This window comes from Stomoxys calcitrans, chromosome 2 (genome assembly GCF_963082655.1).
Source record: "Stomoxys calcitrans chromosome 2, idStoCalc2.1, whole genome shotgun sequence".
In the NCBI taxonomy this organism is placed as follows: Eukaryota; Metazoa; Arthropoda; class Insecta; order Diptera; family Muscidae; genus Stomoxys; species Stomoxys calcitrans.
Window position 1 is genome coordinate 230,736,495 of NC_081553.1, and position 17,395 is coordinate 230,753,889.

At 37.5% G+C, this 17,395-nt stretch overlaps 3 protein-coding genes across 6 annotated transcripts in view; 1 reads left to right on the forward strand and 2 right to left on the reverse strand.

Annotated features, from left to right (window-relative positions):
- The window catches only part of LOC106091280 (circadian clock-controlled protein daywake), a 758,551-nt gene that overhangs the window by 697,385 nt on the left and 43,771 nt on the right, over window positions 1-17,395 (forward strand). The window lies entirely within an intron of this gene.
- On the reverse strand, window positions 65-6,499 carry LOC106087480 (circadian clock-controlled protein daywake). Its single transcript, XM_013252564.2, has 3 exons — window positions 6,414-6,499; window positions 5,097-5,577; window positions 65-263 (listed from the first exon to the last, which is right to left on the reverse strand). The coding sequence occupies exons 1-3, from the start codon at window positions 6,493-6,495 to the stop codon at window positions 65-67; spliced, it is 762 nt and encodes a 253-aa protein (XP_013108018.1). The 5' UTR covers window positions 6,496-6,499.
- LOC106090713 (circadian clock-controlled protein daywake) lies at window positions 10,333-13,435 on the reverse strand. Its single transcript, XM_013257032.2, has 3 exons — window positions 13,296-13,435; window positions 12,643-13,123; window positions 10,333-10,563 (listed from the first exon to the last, which is right to left on the reverse strand). The coding sequence occupies exons 1-3, from the start codon at window positions 13,399-13,401 to the stop codon at window positions 10,365-10,367; spliced, it is 786 nt and encodes a 261-aa protein (XP_013112486.1). The 5' UTR covers window positions 13,402-13,435; the 3' UTR covers window positions 10,333-10,364.

Sequence of the window (17,395 nt, forward strand, 5' to 3'; positions counted from 1 at the left end):
CCTACAAACAAACACAAATTGATTTTAATATCTAAGATATATATTTTTTTTATTATTTTAATCTTTAAACTACATAAAAATTATCATAAGGCAGTTCATCAAATATTTTCGTTGTAATTTGAATCATTATTAGTGATAGGGCGTTATTGATGCCATCCCTCAGCTCACTCCAAACATCACTCCAATTATCATTGAGCACCTTATTCATAGTATCAGTCAATTCTCTGCTTCCCTTCACTAAATTATCCATTTTTATCCACACTCTAAGAAATGGAAATATTGTAAATAAAAGGTTAGTCAAAACGGGATTAGTTAGTGAAGAAGAAGTTAGCGGGTGAATACTGGTTAGCGGGTGAATACTGGGGAATAAATTATTTATATGTATATCTACTAACGAAAATTCTTTTTCGTTGTCAGAGTCCCTAAGTCTTCTTTATGTATCATTTTAATCAAATCGCAAAAAATTTGAGACTTCTAGGTGAAATCGGATTTATATGTGAACTTCATCCAAATATCAACTGATCTGGTCCATATGAAGTCTCCAACAACGTACATTAATGAGAAAAAACTGTAAAAAGTGTCAAGTATTTAGCGTTAAATGTTTGTGATTTCAACGGACGGACGGACATGGCTAGGTCGACATAAAATATACACTTTATATAGGATAAAGTAGCAGATTAATCTCTTTAAAGTATTACAAACCGATTGAGGACATCAGTAAACCCCCATTTAATGGTGTTAAGTGAGGAAATTTCAATATTTATAAATACATTTGTTGAGAAAAGTGTATACTATTTAAGATAGCTTGTTGTGTTACCGGAAATTGTCCCAACATTTCCCATTATTATTTGCTCCGACCTTTGACAATACAATTATCACATTAGGCCCTAATATCTGGTTTACAACAAATCTCTCAATTAACAACGAATGGACTTCGTAACAGAAAGCCCTTATCAATTTTCAGAACAAAATTTGATTATAATTCTATACTTGTAGATACAAATAATTCTCATGTTTACAAAATTGTGATTTCAAAACTGGTTTGAAACTAAATTGAATTTAATAAGGACTTTGATTTGATTATATGGTAAGGAAAAGAGTTAGGCAACTACCATACTTACTACGCTTTTGTGTAAAATCCGATGGAAAGTACCACTTATTTTTGGTGTTATTAAATGCAATTAAATTCACTGAAGTGATTTGTCGATTATCTGCAATAACCTTAGTGGTTATTTTTACACCCTAAATTTTCTTTTTATATGAAACCAAAATGACATATAAGTGAAAAAGGATTTTTTATGCGAAACTTTCATGAATTGAAAAATTCGCGGCATTAATAAAATTTACGAAAACCTATCAAGTCATTTCGCTGATAACAGTCTGTAATTTTCAAAGAGTTCTATTGCTTTTATACTCACCACCATAGAATGGGATTATACTTATCTAGTCATTTCATTTTCAACACCTCGAAATATTGATCTAGGACCCCATACGGTATATTCTTGAACGTCTCGGCATTCTGCGTCGAACTAGCCATGCCCGTCCGACCGTCCATCTGTCGAAATCACGATAGCGGTCGAACGCGTAGAGATAGCCGCTTGAGATTTTGCATAGATACTTTTTATTGGTGTAGGTCGTTGGGGATTGCAAATGGGTCATATCGGTTCAGATTTGGATATAGCTCCCATATAAATCGATCTCCAGATTTGATTTCTTGAGCTCCCGAAAGCCTCAATTTTCATCCGATTTGGCTGAAATTCTGCACATAGTGTTTTAGAGATAGCCGCTTGAGATTTTGCACAGATCCTTTTTAATGACGTAGGTCGTTGGGGATTGCAAATGGGTCTTATCGGTTCAGATTTGGATATAGCTCCTATATAAACCCATCTCCCGATTTGACTTCTCGAGCCATTGGTAGCCGCAATTTTTCTCCGATTTGGCTGAAATTTTGCGCGTAGTATCCAGTTATGACTTCCAACACCTGCGCCAAGTACGGTCTAAATCGGTCTATAACCTGATATAGCTCCCATATAAACCGATCTCCCGATTTGACTTCTTGAGCCCCTGGCTGCCGCAATTGTCATCCGATTTGGTTGAAATTTTGCATATAGTGTTCCGTTATGACTTTCAAAAACTGTATTAAGTACGGTCCAAATCGGTCTTTCACCTGATATAGCTCCTATATAACCGATCTCCCGATTTGACTTCTTTAGCCCCTGGAAGCCTCAAGTTTCATCCGATTTGGTGTTTTGTTCTGACTTACATCAAATGTTTTAAGTACGGTCCAAATCAGTCAATAACATGATATAGCTCGCATTAAACCGATTTCCCGATTTTATTTTTTAAGCCCTTACAAGCCGCGATTTTTATCCGATTTTGCTGAAATGTTGCATATAGTGCTCTGTTATAACTCTCAACAAATGCGTAAAGTACGGTTCAATTCGATCTATAACCAGAAATAGCTCCCATATTTTAGCAAAATCCATGGTGGTGGATTCCCAAGATTCGGCCCGGCCGAACATAGCACGCTTTTACTTGTTTTCACGACCTAGTCGGCTACATAGAGGGTTCTCTCGCTGTCAAATAATATGCAATGGGAACATTTCTTGACAATGAAGGTTCTTTCAATAATGTAAAACCGACGTCAATCATGAAGGAGTTCGAGTTTCTAGGCATCAATTCTACCGTAAGAAAGTTTATTAATAACTTACTTACTAAAAGATGCATTACTTATTGTCTCTGGAAGAAAAAGGCTTAAAAGTGGTCGCGTATGCTGATGACGTGGCAATTGCGTTTAGGGGAAAGTTTCCCAGCACTCTAAGAGATATACTTCAGATAGCTCTACGTGCAACAGCAAAGTGGGCTACCGAAAGAGGTCTGGACATAAATCCGTGCAAGACAGAAGTAGTTCTTTTCAGCAGGAGATTCAAGTTGTCTACAGTGGAACCTGTCTCCTTGGTAGGAGAGAATGTTCCATTTACAGAAAGCGTAAAATAACTGGGTGTTTTGCTGGACAGGAAATTGAACTTCAAATCCAACATTTTGAAAAGGGCAAAAAATGCCACTCTTGCCCTATACACCTGCAAGAGAACCATTGCCAAAAGTTGGGGATTTAGACCGCGTGTCTTGCATTGGGTACATACTGCAGTTGTCAGACCTATTATGCTATATGGTGTTGTGGTCTGGTGGACGGGGCTTTAAAAATCCACCTACTGCTCAATACTTAACCGGATCCAAAGGATGTTTTCTTTGTGCATCACAACCGCACTGAGCCGTACATCTTATGCCTCTGGACATTGTGGCTACCCAAATTGCAGCGCCCACTGCCGTGAGGTTAAGAGAGCTTTCTCATTGGTCATGTGGCGGCCACGGACACTGTGTTATTCAGCCATTAAGTCCCTGGAGAACGTAATTCTCAACAAAAAAAACCGCCCTCGACTGTCGCAGATCTCTCAACGAGATAGCTGAACAGTTCAAAATTCACCTGTTTTGGGTGCCGGGTCACAGAAATATCCCAGGGACTTCTAAAGCAGACGAGCTTGTGAGACTAGGAACTACCTTACACACTCCAGGGGCACTGGAATCTGTGGGTATGCCTCTAGCGACATGTAAGCTAAGTTTTCAGGACCAGGCCCGAAGGTCAACGAATGATAGATGGTCACAAAGAGGTGGCTGTGAACATTCAAAAACTTTGTGGCCTCATATAGACTTGAAGAGGTCTACTGCTTTGCTGTCATTGGCTAGAACAGACGTCTCAGTCATTGTGTCCGTCATGACAGGTCACTGTCTAACGACTTGCAGAAGCTGTGGGGACATCGAAGAAGAAGTGACTATAGAACACATTCTGTGTGTGTGTCCCGCACTAGCAGTCAGAAGGAGTTCCACATTAGGTTACTGGGCTTGTTAAAGCGATCTGGATGGTTCAACGGTAGGAACTAGAAGGCATCTTCCTCCTTATATTCCTGTGGTATCACAATGGACAAAAACGTCAAAATGAGTCTGATGGCAGACTGCCACTTAAAACTAACCTAACCTAACCTACTTGTTTTCGACTCTAATTGTTTCATACAAAATACGAATGGCATGGATATTTCATTTATCTGAACTACTTTTAGCTGAAAGTCACTGATAAGTGAAACGAAATAAATGCATTTTCATGGTTTCATTTATCCGGTTTCGACTTTGCTTACTAAATAATCAATTTCCATTCCATTAGAAACCTTGTTACAAATTTTGTAGAATGGCCAACGAACGTTTCGATTAAATTATACACATGATCGTTAACAGTGACAAGCTGAAAGCGCGTCTATTTTCACTTATACATAATTTTCATTTATGCGTAGTTCGGATAAGTGACATGAATTTTCAGTTTTGCGATAAAACATCGCTATTGCTGTTTTGGTTTCATTAAAAAACGAAATTTGGGATGTAAACACTTTATCAGTTAAGCGGTAATTTCACTTAAGCGAAATTAATTGCATTAACAAAAATTTAGGTACTTTCCATTAAGTTTCACTCAAAGTAAAATTGCTCGACTGTATAAAGGTGTCTATGTAGTGTTTTTCCAAGGAACCCTAGAACAATCTTTTTTGTTATTGTTTTTGTTGTTCTTTGTTCTTCATTTATCGTTAACAGTGACACGCTGAAAGTGCCTCTATTTTCGATTATACATAATTTTCATTTATGCGCTGTTCGGATAAGTGAATTTAATTTTCAGTTTAGCGATAAAACATCGCTAATGCAGTTTTGGTTTCATTAAAAAACAAAATTTGGGATGTAAACACTTTTTAGCAGTTAAGCGGTAATTTCACTTAAGCGAATTTAGTTGCATTAACAAAAATGTAGGTACTTTCCATCAAGTTTCAATTAAGGGTGTCTATGTAGTGTTTTTCCAAGGAACCCTAAAACCCCATAGAGGCTACAAATCTTTTTTGTTATTGTTTTTGTTGTCCTTTGTTCTTCATTTCTAACTTCATAAAATATATACGGCCTATAGCCTATAAGATGTAGTGCATATCTTAAAGGGTCCTTTACACATATTGTTTGAAGAAATCTTATGGTTACCAAATTTAACAAAGAATTACATTAGCACTTACTTTTTGGGCTGCATTTCAATTTTCAGCTTGTTGACTTTAACATAATTTTGACCATCACTCCTTTTCTCCAAAGTCAAACGTGCCTTTATATGCAACTTACAATCGCTCAATTCAACCCTGCCCTGGCCTTCACCATCCAGAGCTAAAAGTAAAATTTTACCATTCGTTTGGTAATGGCCCACTACACGCAATAGGGGAACTTCTATTTGGGCCTCAACTATTTTCGGTTCCTTGGTCCATCCTGTGGTATTTAATACAATACCGTTTTCAATACCCTTGACAGTTAATTCCAAAAATTTGAAGTTTAGTTGTATGGGCGAACTACCGGTGGCACGAGCCACTGTTATGTTTTTAATAGTCAGTGCTGATATATTTGGCATTCCAAATTTGTCATTGCCAGTCGAATATTTGGTAATTATTTCGACGATTTTATGACGGATGCATTGATTGTCGCCTACTGCACACTTTTGTATATCAGATGCTGCAAAGGGAAAGAAAAGAAGCAAAACTGAAGTATATGTGAAACGCAAGTTTTAAAGGTTATAACACAACTGAGTTTTATTATGATCTCATGTGTTCAATATACAATATGTATATAGTTGGACACCTTCCCGGCCGACACGGAGTAACTATGAGCACCACACAGGCTGGAACTTTGAGCTCCGACTTGTGTGGTGTCCATCTTTATCACGGGAAGATTCGCTGAATGCTACCGGGCGCGTTTACAGATTGCGGATTGTGGAAAGCTCACCACCACCTTGGCTCAGAGGTTTTCATGTCAGTCTGTGACGCCGAACGCCTGAGTTCAAATCCCGGAGTGAATTTCAGAAAAAGTTTCGGCAATGTTTATCTTTTTACGATGTATTAAAAAACTGATGTACCAAGTGGTGTCTCTAGCGGTACGCCGTTCGGACTCGGCATAAAAAGAGAGGCCCCTTATCATTGAGCTTAAACTTTAAATCGGACTGCACTCATTGATATGGGAGAAGTATCCTCTGTTTTTAATGAAATGCTCTTAAGAAATTTAGTACAATTGTATTTTATGTAAGTCTTGAATACTAAAATTTGGAAAATGAGTATAATGTAATCAATATATATTACAATAGCAGTCTTATGGTTATATTCCAAATAATTAAAGACCAGTTCGCGAGGCCAATCTCAATTGGTGTTGTTTAAAAATTTTAAATATGAATGTTATGGTGTATATATATAAACATTGCGAGAAAAATGTCTTTGAGTATTTCCTTTTACTTTAATCCTGATCAACTTAAAGTTGTATTACATCATAAAATCCTGTTTCTTATTTCATTTACTCACGTAAATCTCCACCATGACATCCACAAGCAAGTACCAAAACTACTAGAAATGTTAGTAAAATTTTAACTATTTTCAAATGCATTTCTTAACTATGTTTTTTAGCACTCAATGGAGACCGAAATCGAACGAGTAACAAACGGAACTTTTAAATTTGTGTGTAATGACTTGGTTTTAATACAGCTTTTATACAGTTCTTGAATGAATAATATCTAGCATAACGTGTAATTGCTACCCATTAACTATGAAGGTCAAATTCAGTTTTTAACCTCAATCATAAAGAACATTTAGGTGTAGTAAGAGAAAGAAACTAGGCAAAAGTACATATATAGGCACAAATAAAACACCATATCGACCTAAAATAACCTTTTAATGACGAGGATTTTTGGACATCTCATTTATTTCCGCAAACAATTACCTTTTCTGTTATGCGTATACTTTTCACATGTCTTATATAGGGGCCTTCCATGAAAATGTAGATTAATTGCAAGAGGCCAACTTTTTGTCTGAAATTAGTTATGTCTCCTTTAAGATGACTAACGAAAAATTAGGGCTAGATGGCTCAGTTTACGTAGAATACATGCATATAATTGATTGGCCGGTGGACCGTACAATGCATTACACAGTGAATTCTTATTTCGCCCAAACCGTTCGTATGTGGAATCGACTTCCGGCTAATGTTTTTCCCCACCCACTAAGACATACAGAGATTTAAGACAAATGTCAATAAACACTTCATCCTCTTCCCCTCTTCTTATTCCTCATTTCCATTAGCCAACGCAATGCACTGCAGTCATAGGGGACATGCCCAGCGCCTTACACATGCTAAAAAAGGCAAATCGGAAGATCTGTTTATATGGCAGTTATATCACTTTATGGATCGAATCAGACCAAACTCGTCACAAATTTCGGAAGTCAATTTAGAACAACACCTGTAACATTTTAGCCAAACCGGTTAAATATTACTCCCTCCACCTGCACCAGAAGTCAATTAGGGTGACCGGTTGACATGGCAGGTTATTGACCGATTCAGATAAAACTTGTCACAGATGTTGGAAGTCGTTGTAGAACACTATATGCAATATTTCAGACAAAACGGTTTAAATTGTGCTTTTCAAATGATCAATAAGTCATATGGGGATTATTATATGTATTATCAATTATTACCACACTCACCATAAATGTTCGAAGTCTTAACTGAACTCAGTATGGACAATTGCAGTCAAGTTATGAAAAATTACTTCCTTCACTACACACATTTTAAGTTATTGAAATCAAACAGAAATCTAAATTTATTTAGAAAATTGCAAAGCAAAAATCTTTTCTGAATTAAAACAGGATGGTTGTTAAGCACTTGATACACTATCGCTGGGGTAATTTCTATCTAACTCAGTAGGTAAACTGTCAAATGGATTTAGGTGTTACATGGGGTTGAACATTTAACCCTTAATTCTCACCCGACTTGGCTGAAATCGCCAGATAAGTCCATAAATAAATATAGCACCCATATTAACGGATTTGTCGATTTGATTTCTTAAGCCTCTAAAAAAATTAATTTTTGGATTTAGACGAAATTTGTTAAGTGGCTTACGATCACTTAACTCAATATGGCCTGAAAAGGAACATACCCACATATAAACAAATATGGTATAAATTTCAATGCTTTTGTCTGGAACGGCGGATAGATTGGGACAACCGATATCCCAGGGAGATCTTTGCGAAACGGTCATGAGAAATTTAAGACCAGAAATTAGACTGCAGCTTCTACATCTGAATATTGGAAATACACACCGATTACGCAGGGGGGTAGATAAGCATGAACAATTCATGAGACAGGTCAATTGTAAGTAGTTCAAGTTCAGTCAAGTTGAAGAATCAGAAATAATAAATGATGGAAAAAACCAACTAAATGTAGAAGAATAGCATGAGGTGTGTGAAATGTTGTAACTTCGATAAAGTAGGGCAGTCTTTCATGGAATGTGTGGTACCGCGGCTTATATTTCCTACTGCTGTAGATCAGTTTATAACCATAAAGGCAGATGAGAAAGCCATGGCTTTTATGGCGCATAAGTTAAACAAGAGCCATAGAGCCAATTATGTGACCAAAATTGTGGTTTTTACTGCCATAAATGTCCATATCGGATGAAATATACACCTTGGAGCTATATCTAAATTAGACTGATTTTAATGAAATTTTGTGCACGTATTGGAACGTCAATTTAAACGTCTCATGTAAAATCGGGCGAAAATTGTGGATTCTACAGCTTTAAAAGGCCATATCGGATGAATGATATATATAGCAGCTATATCTAAATCTTAACCGATTTTTATGAAATTTTGCAACATATATGAAGACGTCAAATAAAGCTCTTCATGCAAAATTTGTATTTGTAAAGATTGGACCAACATTGTGGCTTCTACAGCCTTAAAAAGCCATATCGGATGAAAGATATATATGGAAGCTATATCTAAATCTGAAGCGTTTGTCCTTGGGCCGAAAAAGTGACATGTGCAAAATTTTGTGTTAATCGGACAACAAATACGACCTGCACTTTGATTACAAGAATACATGGACTCACAGAAGGACAGACGGACATGGCTAAATCGAATCAGAAAGTGATTCTGAGTCGATCGGTATACTTATCAATGGGTCTAGCTCTTCTCCTTCTTAGCGTTGCAAACAAATGCACAAATCTATAATACCTTGTACCACAGTGGTGGTGCAGGGTATAAAAATGAAAACATAAAATATAGCATAAATTCAGCATAGTTTTGTACTTAAAGCAGCAGATTTTATTTGCTAATTTAGCTGACCGACATGTTTGCTAATACAGCAGTCCTATATTCGCTGAAACAGCAATAATGTCTGCTTTCCCATTTTCCGCAGACAAAAACTGCTGTTTTAGCAAACATTTTTGCTCTTTTGAATAGAATATTTGGTTAAGAGTACTCTATGACGGAACTTGAATGTTTAACAGTGTTGATGGCGATAGCCATGTATAGATAGAATATTGATGGATATTTATTTAAAGTTATCACAGATCATGCTAGTCTTAAGTGGCTTATGGATATGGAACTGGGCGATTAGCGAGATGATCCTTGCACAGTTTCAATTTTATTTTGAGCATCGCAAAGGCAGATATAATGCAGTACCGGGTACATTATCTAGGGTACAAGGTTAAGATTTTGTAGAAGAACTAGATATAGAGATTTTATCGGCTATAGTTCCTAATTCTTAGACTTTCGCCAGTAATTTCTTCGGACAGTTACGAGAAGAGTCTGACAGACTGAATCATCCCGATTTCGAAATAGTAGATAAGTATTTATACAAAGGTTGAAATGGATTAATCTGAATTGTGGGCATTGTTTGTTCCCGTAGAATTAAGTATCAAAGTGATTTATGCCGCTCATAATTTATCCCAATCATGACATACCGGAATTGGGAAGGCTGATGAATGTATTAAGGCGTGTAAAATTGTTGGTGGGCTGACGGATTCTTAAGAATTCGACATGCATGGGTGGGTATTCTGATTATTATCTTCCACAGTGTGGTGTTCTTGCTGATGCAGCATTGTATTCAGATGCTAGTTATTTACACACAGATATCTAAATTAAAATATTATTGTAGCCGGCCTATCATTCCAGACAAGAACACCCCCAAGCCCTAAACTTAGTTGGATATAATGGTAGCTACGGTCAAGGGAGGATAGGGCCTATTGCGCGGGTCGTTACGTGATTGGTCGGCAAATGGTGATAGCCCCCCAATTAAAACCGATCTGTGGAATCGACTTATTGAGACCATAATGTCCACAGTTGGTATCCCACTGAGCTTAAAATAAAACATGAAACAAAACAAAACTTCAAAATATATAAACTTGTCTAATTTTTTTAATTAACCAAGGATGAATACCTGAAGTTCAACTCAGCTTTTTTTATTGCTTTTATTAGGTTTATTTATTCTGCATAAAAATCATCATAGGAGAGTACATCAAAAACTTGAGTTATTTTTTCCGCAATTGCTTCAGAAAAAGCCTTAGATATGCCATCACTAAGGGCATTCCAGACATCTTTCCAATTGTTGTTAAGTACGTCATTAAGTGAATCCGACAATTCTTTGCTGTTAGGAACCAAGTTTTCCATATTCGCTTTCAATCTACAAAACCAAAAAAAAAAATAAGCAACAATTCTAAAAAGTTTATCGAATAAAATTAATGGCAATCTTTTGGTAATTTAAGGTATAAGTGGCCCAAGAAAAAAGTCGTGCAACACTTAAACAGGCCACAAAACAAAATAGGTCTACACCATTACAATGGTACGGGGTATTAAACTTAGTGCATTTGTTTGTAACACCCAGAAGGAAAAGAGCTGATCGCCGATCTTTCGTCTGAGCCGATCGACTCAGAATCATTTTCTGATTCGATTTAGTTATGTTCGTCTGTCTGTCCAGGTCGCAATTTTCATTCAATCATCTTCAGATTTGGCACAGACACTTTTTTATCCAAGAGACGAAGCCTAATGAAATTGGAAAAGAATAGTTCAGATTAGGATATAGCTCCGATATAAAGTGGTCATTTGTTAACCGATTCTTTCGAAATTTGGCAGAAAGGATTTTCTTATGACTTTAGATATAACTGGCGAATTTCATGGAAATTGGATGAGATAGCTCCCACATATATATATCGCCCGATTTTCATTTCAAGAGCCACTGCAAGCGCATTTATTTATCAATCTTCCCAACATTTTGTACAACGCTTTCCTCAACAGCTACCTCAATGTCTAAGAAGTTTAGTTAAAATCGGTTCAGATTTGGATGCAGCCCCCCTATATATATACATATATATCACCAGATTTTCTCTTCTGCAGTTACTGCAAGCGCACTTATTTACCAATCCTCGCAAAGTTTTGCACAACGCTATCCTAGACGACTATCAATATATCTAAAGAGTTTGGTCGAAATCGTGTTAGATGTGAATATAGCTCTCATATATATATTCCTTCGATTTTGAGCAATTTCCACTAATGTTGTCATTTGTCAACCGATTGTCACGAAAATTGGCATTGAAATTTTGGTTAAATTTTATAAAATCGGTTCAGATTGATTTTTAACTTCAATATACATCGCCATATTTGCACTTATAGAGCCGAAGTTATTCCAATTTGTACAGGTTAGGTTAGGTTGAAAAGAGGGTGCAGATATTAATCCACCCCATGCCACTATGGACATACACCTAAGCCAGTAATCGGCTTGTTGTGCGCTCTAAAAACTATAAAGTAACCTCTAAAAGGAAAATTTTAAGTTAGTAAATGTTTAATAATTGTTTTCAATACCACTTCCCTGAGTTGGTTCATGTCTGGTATTGTGTTTCCACCTAAGTGCCGGTATCTGTAAGACGCGAAAGCCGGGCAATGACAAAGGAAATGCTCCAACGTCCCATCATCTTCCCCGCATGCCCTACACATGCTATCACTTGCCGCACCGATTTTACATAAGTGAGCGCGTAGTCCTATGTGTACCGTTATAATACCAATAGCTATACTGTCCTCCTTTTTGCTTACTTTCAGTAATAGCCTCGTCTTCTCACGATCTGGATCACTCCCATAGGATTTTCACCGTTTTACTGTTCCACAATGTTGCATGCGCATTCGTCGCCCATTTCCTTAACTCGGACTGCGTCGATCCGAAAGGATTCGGGTTAACTAAGTTTATTGACGGCAGTCTTCTGGCCATCACCGCCAAATCGTCTGCCCTTCATTTCCCCTTACTCCGTTATGGTCCGGCACCCAAACGATGCGGATTTTGCCATCCTCAGAGAAGGCCTTAATCTCCTTGTTATACTGTAAGACTTGTACGATTTGTACATATTTGCTCAAAATTTGATACGGATACTATAACCCATCTGAAAACCTCCGCCAAGGTCCATCAAAATTGGTTCAGAATAAGATGTAGCTCCCAATTTGTACTTAAAGGGAAGTTGTAGGGTATTATACAGTCGGCACTGCCCGACTTTTGCATTTCCTTACTTGTTACTTATTATTCAATTTGGACCCGATATATCACTTCTTAAAGGGTAGTTGTAGAGTATTATACAGTCGGCACCGCCCGACTTTTGCATTTCCTTACTTGTTTCTTATTATCTTATCTAAACGGTCCCAAAAGTTGTCAAACCGTTAACCAGTTTTTTCATTAATACTAATAATGATATGTTTAATACTTATTTCTTAGTGCACTCACTTTTTTGGCTCCAAATCGACCTTCATTTTGATAATTTTGGCATAATTTTTACCATTATTCCTCTTCTCCAAACGTATCTCGAACTTCGTGAATGCTGTGCAATCGACCAATTCCACCAAACCCTTACCTTTGCCATTCAAAGTAAGGAATAGAATTTTACCACTTCCCTCATATTCACCCCCCATTCTCAATGATGGCACTCTGAGATGGGCCTCAATGACTTTGGGCTTCTTGGTCCATCCGGTGGTGTTAACCACAACTGCATTTTCGAAACCATAACAAGTATAATCCAAAAATTTGAAATTAAGTTGTACGGGCGCATCGGGACTGGCACGCGATATCACCACATTGTTCTTGCTTAGGGCAGATATATTGGGCATTCCAAATTCCGGATTGCCTTTGGGGAATTTCTTGAAAAGTTCCATAATTTTATCTCGAATGCAAGCATTGTCCCCAGCCTTGCATTTTGCAATGTCAGAAGCTGAAAAGAAATGAGACAGTTAAATAAATTTTAGAAACCCGTAATTACTCGATATTCTCTTTCTGGGATATGTGACAAGGTACAAGATTTCCATTCATTTAATTTCAAATGTAGGCTACTTCGGATCCTCTACTGAGTGTGTCAAAGACATTTGGTTAGTTAATTCACTCACGTAAGTCTGCTCCTTGGCACTGGAGCGACAAAAATATCACAATAGTCACAATCACAAAATTCTTGACCATATTGCAGTTAATTTTTTCAAAGGCAATTGCCTGCATTTCAGCCGCCTATATATACTAAACTAATCTTCCATAAATACAGCACTATCCAATTTATACTACAATACAAAGTAAATAAATCATTTAACAATTCCTCAATGAAAACTTATTTGGTGAGGTTATTGAAAATTGTGTACACCAGAACAATAGAACAAGTTTATTGGTATTCAATTTGGTCGTTACGAAACTTATATACCCTTCACCAATATATCTAGTAGCCAAGTTGTGATAAGAGCTCAAAAACTCAATTGTGAAGATTACGATGCGTATTCAGTTTTAAGCCTTCATTAAGCAACTCTATTGAATTATAATATGCTTTAGAAGAAAGTCTAAATTTAACCACCGAAGAGTAAAGATAAAATTAACTTTAATTATCCTAACCTTTAAAGAAAACGTGTCCTTGGTGTGTCACTTTAATTATCCTAACAGTATACATAAGGGTGATGTATTATGTTGTTGAAAGATCCGGACCATACATAGTGATATTGGTATTTATAAAAAAAATGGGAACTATGTCTAAAAATGACCCGATTAGACTCCAAGCGACCAACCTCCTTTTATTTTCTCCAAGCGATCAAACTTATTTTATTTTATTTTTTTTTTTTCGTTTCGAATATAGCGTTCTCTTGACTGACGGTTGAACATCTCGGATCATGGCGATCACCAATATGTGCCACTTTATGAAGTGCTACATTAATATTTTTAGATTTTTCAAATGAAATGATGAAGTTAGTATATTAATCTGTTATGGAGGGTTCAAAAATGTAAATAGACGGAATTATTTTACAAACAGCTTGAAACGTGATGCAATTTTCACCTTGATCTACAAGTTACTAATATTATATAGCTAAATTAATGATATTTGAGGCATACTCGCACTTTGAAATTACAGATTATCGCTAAAGCGCTGAAAGTTTTATTTCATTGAACATCTGATATCTGTATTTGAAAATGGATCCATACTGTTGTTGCTACTACTAGTACCTATTAAAGAGCTTACATACTAGTTTACAAACAAATTTCATAGATAAAGGGTTATTCATTGAGTGATTTAAGATATGTACCGAATCGTTCAATATGCAGAAATTGATTTTCGGAGTGGAGCGTGGTGCGGAGTGGGGCGTGGAGCGGAGTGTGGCGTGGAGCGGAGTGGGGCGTGGAGCGGAGTGGGGCGTGGAGCGGAGTGGGGCGTGGAGCGGAGTGGGGCGTGGAGCGGAGTGGGGCGTGGAGCGGAGTGGGGCGTGGAGCGGAGTGGGGCGTGGAGCGGAGTGGGGCGTGGAGCGGAGTGGGGCGTGGAGCGGAGTGGGGCGTGGAGCGGAGTGGGGCGTGGAGCGGAGTGGGGCGTGAAGTCCTTTAGTACAACGGCTTCTCCCATGACTTTTGCACATACGTGTCCAATATAGTCAGAATCGATCAATAGCTTGACACACCTCCCATATAAACCGATCTCCTGATTTTGCTTCTTGAGCCCCCTTAAATTCAGTTCGGAATTGCTTCCGGTGTATGCTTAAGAAGGGAGGTCGAATGACATGTTTATATTGGAGATTCAGACCATACGTGGATGTTGAAGGTTATAGAAGAAGTCATTATGCTAAAACTTGGTCAAAATTTGGAAGTAAAATCGGGAGGTCGGATTATACGGGACTTGGAAGTGTTAGGAGAAGTTATGCAAATATCACCCAAATCGGATAAGAACTGGGCCCTCTAGGGGCTTAAAAAGTACAACCGGTAGATCGGTTGATATGAGGCTATAAACGATTATGGATTGATTAAGACTATACTTTACATAATGTTGGAGGTCATAAAATAAACCGGAAAGAGTCTCAATAAATCAATTCAGGAGATTGTTTTATATGGGGTCGTTGTAAGGATATAGCCCTATATAGATGGCGATCAATTATACGTATAATCGGAGTTGAATATTGCTTGATGTAGTAAACGTAATGACAAAATTAATATGTCACTTCATAAGGCACGGTGTGTAAAAGAAGAAAATTTAACAATAAATAGTCGATTTAAATGTATAGGAGCAGGAACGTAGAGCGGAACGGAGCAAAAAAAAAAAAATGCCGGAACGGAGCGGAAAAATTATTGCCGGACGGAAGTGTAGCGGAGCGGAAAAAAGGAACCCGCTCCGTATCCTTGTATATTCTTGATCATCTTGACATTCTTAGTCGATCTAGTCATGTCCATCCCTCCGTCTGTAGGAATCACGATAGCGGTCGAACGAATAATGATATCCGGTTGATATATTCCACAGATATTTCTTGTAAATGTATGTCGTTGGGGATTGCAAATTGCCTACATCGGTTCAGATTTGGATATAGCCCCCATATAAACCGATCCCCGATTTTAATTTCTCGATTTTGAAAATATTTCACGCAATACGTTTATACCCTCCAACACCCACACTAAATTTCATACAGATTGGTGCATAAATGGATAAGCAAATGCAAATTCGCCCATGAACAAATTCACATATCATATCTCAATGATAAGGGGCCTACATTTTATAACCGAGTCGAACCGCGTGCCGCAATGTGACACTTCTTTTTTGAGAATATTTTAGATTTTTTTTAGACCTTCCAATATCAACAACAAATTTCGCAGAGACAGATATAGCCCTCATATAAAGCGATCTCCCGACTTTACTTCTTAAGCCCGTAGAAGCCTCAATTGTCATACAATTTGGCAAAATTTTGCACTGTGTGTTTAGTTACGACTACTAATAGCTGTGCCAGATACGGTCCATAACCTAATATAGCTCCTATGTAATATATAGGAGCCCCTCGAAGCCGCAATATATAACTTTCATATAAACCGGTTTCCCGATAAGACATCTTGAGCCCCTCGAAACCGCAATATTGGCCCGATATGGCTGATTTCTTAACGTAATGTTCTGTTACGACCGTGCCAAGTACGGTTTAAATCGGTCTGTAAACTGATATAGCTCCCCTATAAATCCATCTCCCAATTAATCTTTTTCAGCCTCTACTAGCTTCAATTTGTGGCTAATTGGGCAGAAATTTGATACATAAAATATACATATGTCCTTCAACTTAATTGATTTTTTATACATGTATGACAGAATCCATGCCAAGATCCCAAGATTCGGCTCGGCCACATTTCAACCCAATATGCCAATTTTTAAAGGATGTAGCGTGTTACAACTAACATCGCTAAATCGTCTTTTTATATATACCTTTTAGGGACGGAATATTCCGTCCAAAAAAATATGATTTTTGTTCCTAAATCAAAGTTTTTTTGGCCGGTGTCGGAGTCGAGCAAAATTTTTCGACTCGGACTCCAAGCCTCCCATTCCAACTTCGTAGCCCTGGTTGGTAGTATATATATGTGGGAAAAGTTTGAATGTATGTGTGTTTGGCTTTGGTAAACACAAAGACGAGTAAGCGAAGCACACAGAAATCAGTCTATCCGCAGCCGTGACGACGTAAAGACGCGAGTTAAAACCGAACGCCATTCCATTAGTTTACATTGATTACTGTTTTACTTTTCTATTGATATCAAACATTTTATTGTACTTTACTCTTAAACTTTAACTAAATATAAATAAAATAAAGGGATTTAAAAGAAGAAGAAAAGTGTCCACAAATTGGGGGCTCAACCGGGATAGAGTCGACTCAGTGAACTAAAACGACGATCGGCCAATAAAAGCCGCAGTGAAAGAAGAAACCTCGCGACGCGACTCGGTCGAGACGAACGGAGTAATTCAATGGTTAATGTGGAAAGGCGACAATCAGCCTGAACGGTTAAAAAAGAAAGAAAAAGAAAGGAAAAGACTCGACGAGGAAGTATATTTATTGTCTGCATCAAGCACATCAAAAGAGAAGAAAAAAGCAGAATAGTTTCTATCCACGAATGTCCAAGCACGGAATCACAGGTGTACAACTTCTTTAATTCTGCAACGCACACACTCTCACACAATCACGCAAAACGACGGTTGAATTTGAAAATACGGAGGTGGTTTAAATAA